The 12,707-nt window shown below is 37.7% G+C and overlaps 1 protein-coding gene and 1 pseudogene across 1 annotated transcript in view; one reads left to right on the forward strand and one right to left on the reverse strand.

The window, feature by feature from the left end:
* RYR2 (ryanodine receptor 2) overlaps positions 1–12,707 on the forward strand; it is a 526,329-nt gene that overhangs the window by 301,975 nt on the left and 211,647 nt on the right. Inside the window, exons 38-39 of the mRNA XM_029919427.1 lie at positions 1,140–1,340; positions 9,956–10,061. Of these exons, the coding sequence (XP_029775287.1) occupies positions 1,140–1,340; positions 9,956–10,061 (307 nt within the window). The remainder of the gene's footprint in view (positions 1–1,139; positions 1,341–9,955; positions 10,062–12,707) is intronic.
* LOC115285379 lies at positions 4,456–4,851 on the reverse strand (annotated as a pseudogene).

Consider the following 12,707-nt stretch of genomic DNA (forward strand, 5'->3'; position numbering starts at 1 on the left):
AAACCATTAAATAATTTTAACAAGGGAATTTGATTCTAGAAATTTCATTGTAGCTGCAGTGATGAAAACTGATAAGAAGAGAGAGTCTGCAGAATTTACTCAGTCAGGAGGCGGTCAAGCTGGTCCAGACCCAAGGGGACAGGGCTTGCGCTGGGGTGGAGTGAAGGAGATGAGGGGAGGGGCTACCTCAGAGCTGGCATTGACAGAAATGTCCCATAAAGTTCTCTTTAACACTGCTTTGTATTTATATCACAATTGGTATTAAGTATATTTGAATGTTTTCCTAAACATGGGCAGAGTGTTCTCTGGTAGGCATATTTCTACCAACATATTCTCTCAGTTAAAAATCCTTTTAGCATTAGGCTCCTGAGTAGCTAGTTGTTTAAGTGTCCAACTTTTGGTTTCATCTCAGGTCTTGATCTTGCTTACACTTTATGAGTTCAAGCCCTGTGTCAAGCTTCACACAGTGTAGAGTCTGCTTGGCATTCCCTCTCTCTTTCCCTCTCTCTCTCTCTTCCCCTCCCCTGCTTGTGCTCTCTTTCTCTCTCTCTCTCAAAATAAATAAACTTAAATCCTTTTGGCTTCTGGTAAGAGGACCCCCAGCTTACCATTTAATGAATAAGCAGTGAAACCACTTAACTAATTTACATGCAAAGTCTGGAGGTGCACAGTTGTAGAATTTGTTTAGGAGCTCAATAATGTCCTCAGGTGGCCAGCTCTTAATATTTTCCTGTGCTCCTCAGTCTGTGGTTTTCATCCTAAAGTGAAACAATCATGTCACTCATTACCCAGTATACCCAGTTTGAAAAGAGGGTGTTCTAGTCTGTTATTATTGGTGGGAAATCCTTCCCACAAGACTCCTGGCTGAGTTCTCCTTGTATATCTCATTTGCCATAGCTCTTGTAGCTACCAAGGAGGCCAGGACAGTATAAGTGTCTACTGAAAGGGCATGCATTATTTACCCTTTTAGCTTAGAAAAATTGTAGGTTTTATCCCCCACGTCCATCACAGTGCTGCCTACGCAGAATCAGGGTTCTGTTCATAGAAGAGTTGACAGTAGGCATGTCTGCCACAGATACATACTCACTACTTAAGGATTCCTAAATTAAACCCCAATGTCTTGTTCATCATCTTTTCAGATGTGTCTGCTGCTCCAGTACCTCTGTGACTGCCAGGTCCGACACCGGATAGAAGCCATTGTGGCCTTTTCAGATGACTTCGTAGCCAAGCTCCAAGACAATCAGCGCTTCCGATACAATGAAGTTATGCAAGCTTTAAACATGTCGGCCGCACTCACTGCCAGGAAGACAAAGGAATTTAGATCCCCACCTCAGGAACAGGTACAAGAATGCAATGGAAATTTTTCTCTCTTTTACTCTGAGTTGTAGTTCATTCAAGACCTGTGCATTATGAAATTATACTGTAAATTCCAAGTGTTTTATTTTTGCCTGTTCTCCTTAAACTAGCCAAGTAGATTTAGTAATTCTTAGTTTCACCAAAGGAAAAAAAATCTCAGTTAGTTTAAACAAGTAAGAGATTTATTGAAATGTAACATGTGTATCATCGACTCTTCAGGGAGACCTGTGTTCCAGACTCTAAAGTTCTGCCAGTAGAAAGAGTACCCAGGGAGTACCGAGTCTGGTGGCTCAGTCGGTTAAGTGTCTGATTTCGACTCAGGTCATGATCCCACTGTCCGTGAGTTCGAGCCTTGTGTCAGGCTCTGTGCTGACAGCTCAGAGCCTGAAGCCTGCTTAGGATTCTGTGTCTCCCTCTCTCTCTGCCCCTCCCATGCTTACTCTCTCTCTCTCTTTGTCAAAAATAAATAAATATTAAAAATACTAATAAGAAAAAGAATATCCACCCACAAGTGGATCTTTTTTGGCAGATACGGCACCACCCCAGTGAATAGTAACCCTTCTCTTCTGTGACTCAGTGTCAGGTACTTTCTATTTGGTCCCTCCTGAAAGACCTAATGTCACTGCTGTGAGGCTTGCTGGTAGATTGATCACCTGTTCATGGTATCCAAGCTCAGATCTCCCTATGGTAGAGCAGAATCAAGGGCACATGCCCAAACTAAACAATTATCTATTCTAGAATCTACATCTGGATGGGACACATACTGTGGGAAATAATCAAGATAGTGGTGAAAATGTACAACTAACAGATCTCATCTTTAGTATCTTACCCTGACCTTTTCCCTATATATCAAGATATCTCCAAAATAAAATGTTTATAGACTAATTGCAGAATTTATGTTTTCTCACCAGAATGCAATTTCTTTAAGGGAAGGGACATGGAATTTTCTTTATTGCCATGAATAGCATTTATTGAGCAGAAAACAAGCCCGGGCTCTCCCAAATCAACTCCGTTTGTTAAACTGCTACTGGGAGGCTCCTGCTTCTGGAAAAATGGGAGTACATGTCCATTACCCTATTCTTCCTTCTAAGTACAACTGTCACCCTGGAAATTACATGAAAGACAACATGTGAAGACTCTGAAAGATAGAAGAAAGGAGACTGGCTTTGGAATTTGGGACTTGAGGAACAACATGGTGGTGATTTGCATCATCTATCCCAGACATGGAGCTAAAGAAGCTGGCAACGCAGAAAGGCCAATGGGCACCAACAGGAAAAGCTCCAACAGAACCCTTCTTTGTCTAGCCAGACCAAGAAAACCAACTGTCTCTCTAGCAAAACTGAAAGCTTTTAGGTACTACCCGCACTGTATCTGCCAAACACCAGTCCATACTGTGCCCCACCCCCACCCTGCCCAGAAAGAGTGGGGAGCCTAGCCTGCTCCCCTCATCAAGCTGTAATGAGGAGCCCCAGCAGGAACCCTGGGGACCTGGGACTTTTGCCCGGCTGAGTGTTAATGAGGCCTGCATCTTCTGAGTGTCAAGAGAGGCCAAGAAGGGAGAAGTACCAAGGCACCCTTACCCTTTCCAGCCAGGGTTGTAGGAGCACAGGTCTAGGGGAACTGGATCTCCCAACCTGCCCAATGGTAACAAGATCTTCCTCTCTTAAATACCATGGAGACTCACTAGGGAAATGGGCATCTGCTCCCAGCTGGAAGTAACAAGGAACAGGGCAGGTTAAACTCTTCTCCTGCTAGCTAGTGTCAGAAGAAGCCAAACATTTAACATCTAGAAGTCTCATTATACCAAAATGCCCAGGTTTCGGTTTAAAAAAAATCACACATCATACCAAGAACTAGGAAAAACTTGAATGAAAAAAGTCACTAGATACCAACTCAGAAATGATGAAGATGTTCAATTTGTCTGACAAGACTTTTATTTTTTTTATATAAATGCTGTGTTTAATATTAAAAAGGATCAAAATTTTTCAAGGAATGATTTTTTATAAACAAGTTCGACAATGAACAGGAAACAGTAACTTGATACACAAGTTTTGTTACACAAGATTTAAAAAATTTTTAAATCAGAAAAAGTTTAAGACTAAATTCTTTCAAACGTTCAAACAAAAAAGCAAGCTGTGCAATCTCCACGGTAAAGCAATCCTTGTGCACGTGTCCGGGGCACCTTGAAAACGTTGAAGTTGTTGACATCTGAGTGACAGAGGCAGCACTTACAGGGTTCATGAACCTTTTTTGCAAAAAAGTTTACTTTCAGTAAAACATTTTACCATTTTATCTATGCTTTTACATTTTTGTTCTCTTGAAAAGGGGGATTTATATTGACACTGTATTTTTTAATTTAAAAAAACATTTAGAGATATTTAACTTCCTGAGTAACTTCAGTTATACATCAAACATGATTTAATGAGCAAATTTTAAAATGTTAGAATGAGAGCATGTATAGATTCACAGTTTTATGTTCAATCAGAGTAAAACTCAAACAAGCATGTCACAGAACTTACACTAAAAATTCTCTAAGAAGTCAAATATGATTTATCTCCAAGCATTACGAATAAGCTTTTGAACTAAAACGTTAGTAAAATGAATCACTGAAATGATTTTTTTATTAACAAAATACTGATAGTCATTTCACACTATCCGAACTTGAATGTTTTCAATTATATACACCAAAATCTGATTCACTGACAACAAACTTCTTGCAATACAAAAAGATAACAGATAATTAAAATATCTGCTTTATAATACAACCAATCCATATAATACACCCCTTCCTTAATTGTCTAAAATGATTAGAAACTGTGGCACTTTCTTTTGCATAGAGCCCTTTCCTCTTCATAAAACCCTGAGGTGAAAGGTTATTAATGTAATAAAACCAGAACCACAATTCTTATTTCTGTATTAGACTGCTGCTAGAGGTTTAAAAATTTTTATAAAGAAATGTGGCAACTTGTAAAGCTGCTCTGTACAGTTAACAAAAACACTTCTGGATCAGTTTAGCCAAAAGGGCCTAGAATGACCCCGTAAAAACATTGTCCTCTCAGCGCTTGTTAGTGTCGGGACAAACGCCATTTTCCACCTCTACTACTGTCCCTTCTGGCTCCAGCCGTCGGGATTTCGTTCTTCATGGAAGTAGTCCTCTCTGCCTCCTCTGCAGTGATGGTCGGCATAGCGCTGCCCACGGCCGTAGTGTCTCTCCAGGGCATAGGGATGAGAATTCTGTCTGACCTTCCCTTGTGACGATGGCGTCTCCTGGCGCCTCTGGGAGCTTGACTGGTTAAAAGTAGGATTATGTGACTGAGCCGCTGGGGAAAATCCTGACGGGTCCAGATGCGGAGAGCCAAACTTCCCGCCATGAGATGTCTGTCTCAAGATGCTGCTCATCTCTGCTTGTCTCTGAAAATTTTCTGGAGTCGAGAAAGACCTCTGAATTATCTGTGCTGACGGAATCATGTTATCCACAGTCCTTTCATACCTGCGAGGAGACGTGGAGGTAGGGCTTGAGTTTCTGACATGATGTTGAGGATATGGCAAACTGGCATCCTGTGAGGCGTGGCTACTTCCTGATCTAAACTGAATTTTGATGGGCCTCCCAAAAAGATTGATTCCATTAGGTAGATTCATCACATAAAGAACAGACACTTCATGTTTGAAATTCACAAATGCGAACTGTTTTGGTTTACCATCCTTATCTTTTGGGATTTTCACTTTTATTACTGGCCCGGCCTGGTAGAAAAGCTCGAACAGGATGACAAGACTTTTAAATTAGCCATGATAAAGCTTTCAAATGGAAAAAAGAAGGCTTTACAAAGAAATAAAGATAGGAAGAAGAACCAAGTAGAAATTTTAGAACTGAAAAATAACCAAAATAAAGAAACTTTTAATGGATGGACCGAACAGCAGACAGAAAAAGAGAAAAGAATCATTGAACTAAAGAGAGAATAATTAGAATTACCCAGTCTGAAGAACAGAAAATAAACTGGAAAAGAAACTAAAGCCTCTGGAACCAGTGCAAATATAACAAAACATCAAACATTTGTGACACTGGAGTCTCAGGAAAAGGAAAAAGAGGAAGAACTGAAAAAAAAAAAACTTGGAAAAAATAACAGTTGAGATTTTTCAGGTTTGGCAGACGATATAAAGAAAGAAACTCAGGGGGCATCTAGGTGGCCCAGTTAGTTAAGCATCTGACTCTATGATTTCAGCTCAGGTCATGATTTCACAGTTTGTGAGTTCAAGCCTTGAATTGGGCCCTGTGCTGTCAGTGCAGAGCCTACTTGGGATTCTCTCTCTCCATCTCTCTCTGCCCCTCCCACACTCTTCATCTATCTCAAAAATAAATAAACTTATAAAAAGAGTGAGAGAGAGAGAGACTCAAGAAGCTGAATAAACCTTAAACAGAATGCCTAGAGAAATCTAAGCCAAGACATCTCATAGTCCAACTTCTGAAAACTAGAGAGAGGCACAGAAAAACATCTCAAAAGCAGTGAGAAAGAAATGACACCTAGAGGGAAAAAACAATGTGAATGACCAAGATTTCAGATCAGAAATCATGGCGGGCAGACAGAGGCAGCACACTGGTTTTCAGCTGAAATAAAAAGGACTGAAAACCCAGATCTCTAAAGGCAATGAAAATATTCTTCAGGAATGCAGGGAAAATCAAGACATTCCTAGATGGAGGGAAATGTTGAGATTTGGACTACAGCAGACCTACCCTGAAAGAAAGCCTAAATGAAATCTTTAAATGGAGAGAAAATGACAAAAGAAGAAAATTTGGAAAATCAGGAAAGAAGAAAGAATAATGGAAAGGTGTTATAATATGAAAAAACACAATGTATCTTTTTCTTTGACTTCTCTTTTTTTTTTAATTTTTGTTAATGTTTATTTTTTGAGAGAGAGAGAAAGAGGGACAGATTGACAGACATGAGTGTGGGAGAGGCAGAGAGAGAGCGGAGAGGGAGACACAGAATCTGAAGGCTCCAGGCTCTGAGTTGTCAACACAGAGTCCAACACAGGGCTTGAACTTAAGAACTGTGAGATCATGACCTGAGCTGCAGTCAGATCCTTAACTGAGTGAGCCACTCAGGTAAGTCAAGTTCTATTTTTTTAATATTTATTTTTGAGAGAGAGAGACACAGGGAGAAAGACAGAGGATCTGAATGAAGCAGGCTCTGTGCTGACAGTGGAGAACCTGATGCAGGGCTCAGACTCTCAAACTCTGAGATCATGACCTGACCCAAAACCAAAAGTAAGATGCTTAACCAACTGAGCCACCCAGGCACCCCTCCTTTTGAGTTTTCTAAGTTATATTTGATGGTTGAAACAAAAACAGTAAAGCTCTCTGATGTGTTCTAGATGTATTTATAGGTAATATTTAAGACATTTGTATTTTAAATGAAGGAAGATAAGCGATATAAATGGGAAATGAGTTTCCTGTACTTCAAACTGGTAAAATGTCGATGCCAGTAGGCTGTGATGAATTATTTATATATATTATAATACCCAGAGCACACACTAAAAAAAAGCTATACATAGAGATATACTAAAAAAAATGCCAGGAATAATTTAAAATGAGATCCAAAAATATTGCAAGGAACCCACAGCATGTTGGGAAAAATAAAGCAGAACAAACAAAAAACGTGAAATTACAGACTTAAATCATAACGTATCAATAAAGTCTTGAATACAGGTAGTATACTCCAATTAGAGAGATTGGCTGAGTGAATTATATAAAACTTGGCCTAACCATCTGCTGTTAGGTTACACCTATAAGATGTTTCTCTGATAAGATGTTTCTAGGAGAAACTTACATCAAATAGAATGATGTAGATAGGTTGAAAGTGAAAGGTTGAAGAAAGGATATATTATGAAACATTGAAAGAAAGTAAAGAGTGACTCTGTCAGAGTAAAGAAATTACCAGAGGCAAACAGGAACATTACACAATGATACAAGAAAAACCTACTAAGAAGGCAAATGCACAAGTACTACATAGAGCCAAAAAATATGTGAAGTCCACACAGAACTGAAAGGAGAAATAGATAAATACACAATGATAGTTGGAGACCTCAGCACCCCGCTGTCAGTCAATACAAAAGCTAAACAAAAGTCAGCAAGAATATATGAAAATGCAACCCTGTCATCACCTAATGGGGTCTTTTTGGTTTTTGTTTTATTTTTATGTTCATTTATTATTGAGACAGAGAGAAACAGAGCATGAGTGGGGGAGGGACAGAGAGAGGGAGACAGAATTTGAAGCAGGCTCCAGGCTCTGAGCTGTTAGCACAGAGCTCAATGCAGGGTTCGAACCCACAAACCTTGAGATCATGACCTGAGCCGAAGTTGGCTGCTTAACTGACTGAGCCACCCAGGCGCCCCCTCCCCCCATCCCCTGTAACAGGGTCTTTGGGTATTTGTGGAACACTTCACCTAACAACATAATATGTAATTTTTTTTTGAAGTGTCTGTGAAACATTCTCAAAGATGGACTGTATCCTGGGCCATAAAACAGCCTAAATAGATTTAAAAGCACTTAAATTTTTTCATACAGAATCATTTTTTCTGACCACAGTAGAGTCAACTTAGAAATCAACAAGAGAAAGAAAACAGGAAAATCTTTAAATACTTGGAAACTCAACAACACAGTTCTAAATAACTCACAGTGTGAGGAGGAAGTCTTAAGGGAAATTTAAAGATCATTGAACTTAGGATCCCCAGGTGACTCAGTTGTTTAAGCATCTGATTTTGGCTCAGGTCATGATCTCACAGTTCATGGTTGCATCCCGTGTTGGGCTCTGTGCTGACAGTTCGGAGTCTAGAGCCTGCTTAGGATTCTGTGTCTCCCTCTCTCTCTGGCCTTCTCCTGCTTGCACTCTGTTTCTCTCTCTTTCTAAAATAAATGATAAAACATTAAAAATTTTTTTAATCATTTAACTGAAAAAAATGAAAATTACATATCAAAATTTGTGGGAACAGCTAACAGAGAGAGTCTTGAGAGTATAATTTATAACATTAAATAGGTGATGGGCATGGAGGAGGGCACTTGTGGGGAAGAGTACTGGGTGTTATATGGAAACCAACTTGACAATGAACTATAAATAAAAAATAAAAAAATACATCTAAAAAGAGGAAAACACCCAGTAATCTAAGCTGACATCATAAGCATTTAGAAAAAGAAGAGTAGGGGTGCCTGGGTGGCTCAGTCAGTTAAGCATCTGACTTTGGCTTAGGTCATGATCTTGTGGTTTGTGAGTTTGAGCCTTGCTGACAGCTCAGAACCTGGAGTCTACTTCAGATTCTGGGTCTCCCTCTCTCTCTGCCTTTCCTCCAACACTCTCTCAAAAATAAATAAACATTAAAAAAATTTTTAAAAAAGAGTGAAATAAACCCAAAGCAAGCAGAAAGAAGGCAATAATATATAGATAAAGGCAGAAATCAGTGAAACTGAAAACAGGACAATTGAAAAAAATTAATAAATCCAAAAACTGGTTACTTAAAAATATCAATAAAATCTACAAAACACTGACAAGACTGACATAGGTAAAAGAAGACACAAATTATCAGGAATGAAATGAGGTATCATCATAGACCCTGCGGACATCAGAAGGATCACATAGGCATGTATGCCTGTATATTATATGATTCCATTCATGTAACATTCTTAAAATGACACCAATACAGAAATGGACAACAGTCAGTTAGTGATGACAGGAATGAGGGATGAGGAGCAGATATGAGGGAAGTGGATGTGGTTATAATGGAAGGGACTTTGAGATGATAGAATTGTTCTCTGTCTTGACAATTAATGTCAGTCTCCTGGTTGTGATACTGTACTGCTATTTTGTAAGATGTTACCTTTGGGGGAATTGGGTAAACAGTATATGGTACCTCTTTGTGTTATTTCTTACAATAGTGTAGGAATCTACAGTCATCTCAAAATAAAAATTAAACAAATATTCAAGTAAAAATTCTAAAAAGAAAACTTAAAGTTGTTTCCTTAGGGTAATTTATGAAACAGCACCATTCCTTTCTTTTCTTTATTCAGAAGTATAATAGTTTTATGTCTAAAGCTAAAACCAATTGAGGATTCCTTCTTGAATTTGGTTAATTAAACTATTAACGTTAGTAAAAAGCAAGTTATCTATTATATTACTTTTCTATCGTATTTACAATATTTCTTTGCCTTTACTACTATATCCTTCTCAAAAAAGAATTCTTTAACACATTCAATAAAGTTTAGAAATTAGCTAGAAAAAGGGAAATCTAGGAGAAGCAAATACTTTAAAAATAACATTTAGTTGATTTAAGAACCCTAAGTATACAAGAGTCTAACATATTGTGGATTTGAGAAAGAGGAAGCAAATTATATAACTATGTTGCAGCAAGCTAGGCTTTGAGTAGTTCTATTTATTTTGTGGTATTTGTTGTATTGACTGATAATGATTTTTCTTCTGTAGGGCTACAGTTTGTGAATATTCAAAGATTTGAACATCTTTGGTTTTTATGATCTTCTTTGCCGTGTCATTCCTGATTTCACTTTTCTTTTGCTCTTTGTTCTTCCCCTTTCTTGTTTTTCCAAACTTTCAGATCAATATGCTTCTCAATTTTAAGGATGAAAAAAGTGAATGTCCATGCCCTGAAGAAATCAGAGACCAGCTCTTAGATTTTCATGAGGATTTGATGACACATTGTGGTAATGTCTTCTTGAGTTCTAAGTCCTTTTAAATGTGTTATTGATTGATTGATTAATAATTGACATACCATGACTGTATAAGTTTAGGGTATACAGTGTGGTGGTTTGATTTGCATATCTTATGAAATGATTGCCATAAGAGTTCCTGCTAAACATTCATCTTCTCATATAGATGCATTAAAATTTCAGAAAGAAGAATAAAGGAGAAGCATTTTTTCCTTCTGATGAAAACTGCTGGGATTTACCCTCTTAACAACTTTCCTGTATATCATATAGCAGGGTTAGCTATAATCATCATGCCGTACATTGCATCCTTAGTACTTATTTAACATATAATTGGGAGTTTGTACTTTTTAACCACATTCCTTCAGTTCCTCTCTCCCTACTCCCCACTTCTGATAACAAGTCTGCTCACTTTTTCTCTGAGTTGTTTGTTTTGTTTTTTAGGTTTTACATATAAGTGATATCATACAGTACTTCTCTTTTTCTGTCTGACTTTTTTGTCTTAGCATAATGCCTTCAGGTCCTGTCTGTGTTGTCACAGATGACAGGATTTCCTGGTTTTCTGGCTAAATAATGTTCCATTGTCTGTATTTACCACAACGTCTTTATCCATTCATTTGTCAATGGACACTTACATTGTTTACGTGTCTTGACTATTGTAAATAATGCTCCTATGAACATGCAGGTGCACATTCCTTTTTCAAAGTAGTGCTTTTGTTTCCTTTGGATATGTCCCAGGAAGTGGATTACTGGATCAAATGGCAGTTCTATTTTTAACAGTTTTTGAGGATCCTCTATACTGTTTTCTACAGTAGCTATTCCAATTTATAGTTCCATCAGCAGTGCACAAGTTCTCCCATTCTCCACATGCTCACCAGCATTTTGTTAATCTTTTGCCTTTTCAATGATGACCATTCTAATAGGTGTGAGGTGATACCTAATAATGGTTTTGATTTACATTTCTCTAATGACCAGTGACGTTGAGCATCTTTTCATGTACCATTTGGCCTTTCATATGTCTTCTTTCGAGTTGAAGAAATGTCTCTTCAAGTCCTTTGCCCATTTTTTAATTGAGTTTTTTCCTTTCCTTTTTTTTTTTTTTTTTGGTTTTTTTTTTTTGCAATTGGGTTATAGAAGTTCTTTATATGTTTTGGATATCAAGTCCTTATCAGATATAGAGTCTGTAGGTTTTCTTTTCACTTTGTGGTTTCTTTTTGTTGTTATGGAAGCCGTTTAAATTGATACAGTCCCATATGTTTATTTTTGGTATTGTTGCTTATGGTTATTTATCATATCCAAAAAATCATTACCAAGATGCATATCAGGAGCTTTGTGGCTATGTTATTTTTCTAGGATTTTCATGATTTGGAGTCATACATTTAAGTCTTTAGTCCATTTATAATTAATTTTTATGAGTGGTTAAGATATGGGTCCAGTTTTATTTAAATGTGAATATCCAATTTTCCCAGCACCATTTATTGGAGATTGTCTTTTTTCCATTGGGTATTCTTGGCTCCCTTCTCAACTAACAGTGGACCATGTATGCCTGGGATTATTTCTGGGCTCTCGATTCATTTCCATTTATCTTGTTCATTTTCATGCCAGTTCCATGCTGTTTTGATGACTATAGCGTGAAATAGAAAGTGCGATACTTTGTGATTTACTCTTCTTTCTCAGAATTTCTTTGGCTAGTGGAGGATTTTGTGATTTCATATAAATTTTAGGAAGGTTTTTTCCTACTTCTATAAAAAGTGCCATTGAAATCTTGATAGGAATTGCATTGAATCTAAGATCACTTTTGATAAGATTACCATTTTTAACAGTATTCTTCCAAATCTTCCAAATAATAGAGAATACGTTTCTGTGTATTTGTGCCTTTTCCTCTTTTCACCAATATAGTATCGTTTTCAGCATAGAAACCTTTCACCTCCTGGGGTGCCTGGGTGGCTCAGTTGGTTAAGCATCTGACTTTGGCTCAGGTCATGATCTCGTAGTTTGTGAGTTCAGGTCCCACGTCAGGCTCTGTGCTGACAGCTTGGAGCCTGGAGCCTGCTTCGGATTCTCTGTCTCCTTCTATCTCTGCTCGTCCATTGCGTGCACACATGCGCGCTCTCTCTCTCTCTCTCTCTCTCTCTCTCTCTCTCTCTCTCTCTCTCAAAAATAAGCAAACTAAAAAAAAATTTAATCTTTCATCTCTAGTTAAACCTGTTCCTAAGTATTTTACTGTTATTGATGCTACTGTAAATGAGATTGATTTATTTCTTTTTCAGAAATTTTATTTTTTAGTTTATAAAAGCAATACATATTGTTGTCTTTCAACTGTACTGAATTTACAGATTAGATCAAGCCAACTTTTGGTTCAATCTTTAGGATTTTCTATATATAAAATCATGTTTTCTGCAAATATAAAGTTCTAGCAAGGACTTCTAGTACTGTGTTGAATAGGAATGGTGAGAGAGGGTGCCTTTCTCTTGTTCCTGATCTCAGAGGGAACAGTTTTAATACTTCACCATTGGGAAATAGAAGCTCTGGGCTTGTCATATTGGCCTTCATTATGTTGAGTTGTATTCCTTCTATGCCTAATTTGTTAAGAGTTTTTATCATGAATGCATGTTAAATTTTGTTCAGTGTTCTTTCCAACAT

The sequence above is a fragment of the Suricata suricatta genome, chromosome 2, assembly GCF_006229205.1.
Source record: "Suricata suricatta isolate VVHF042 chromosome 2, meerkat_22Aug2017_6uvM2_HiC, whole genome shotgun sequence".
Lineage (NCBI taxonomy): Eukaryota > Metazoa > Chordata > Mammalia > Carnivora > Herpestidae > Suricata > Suricata suricatta.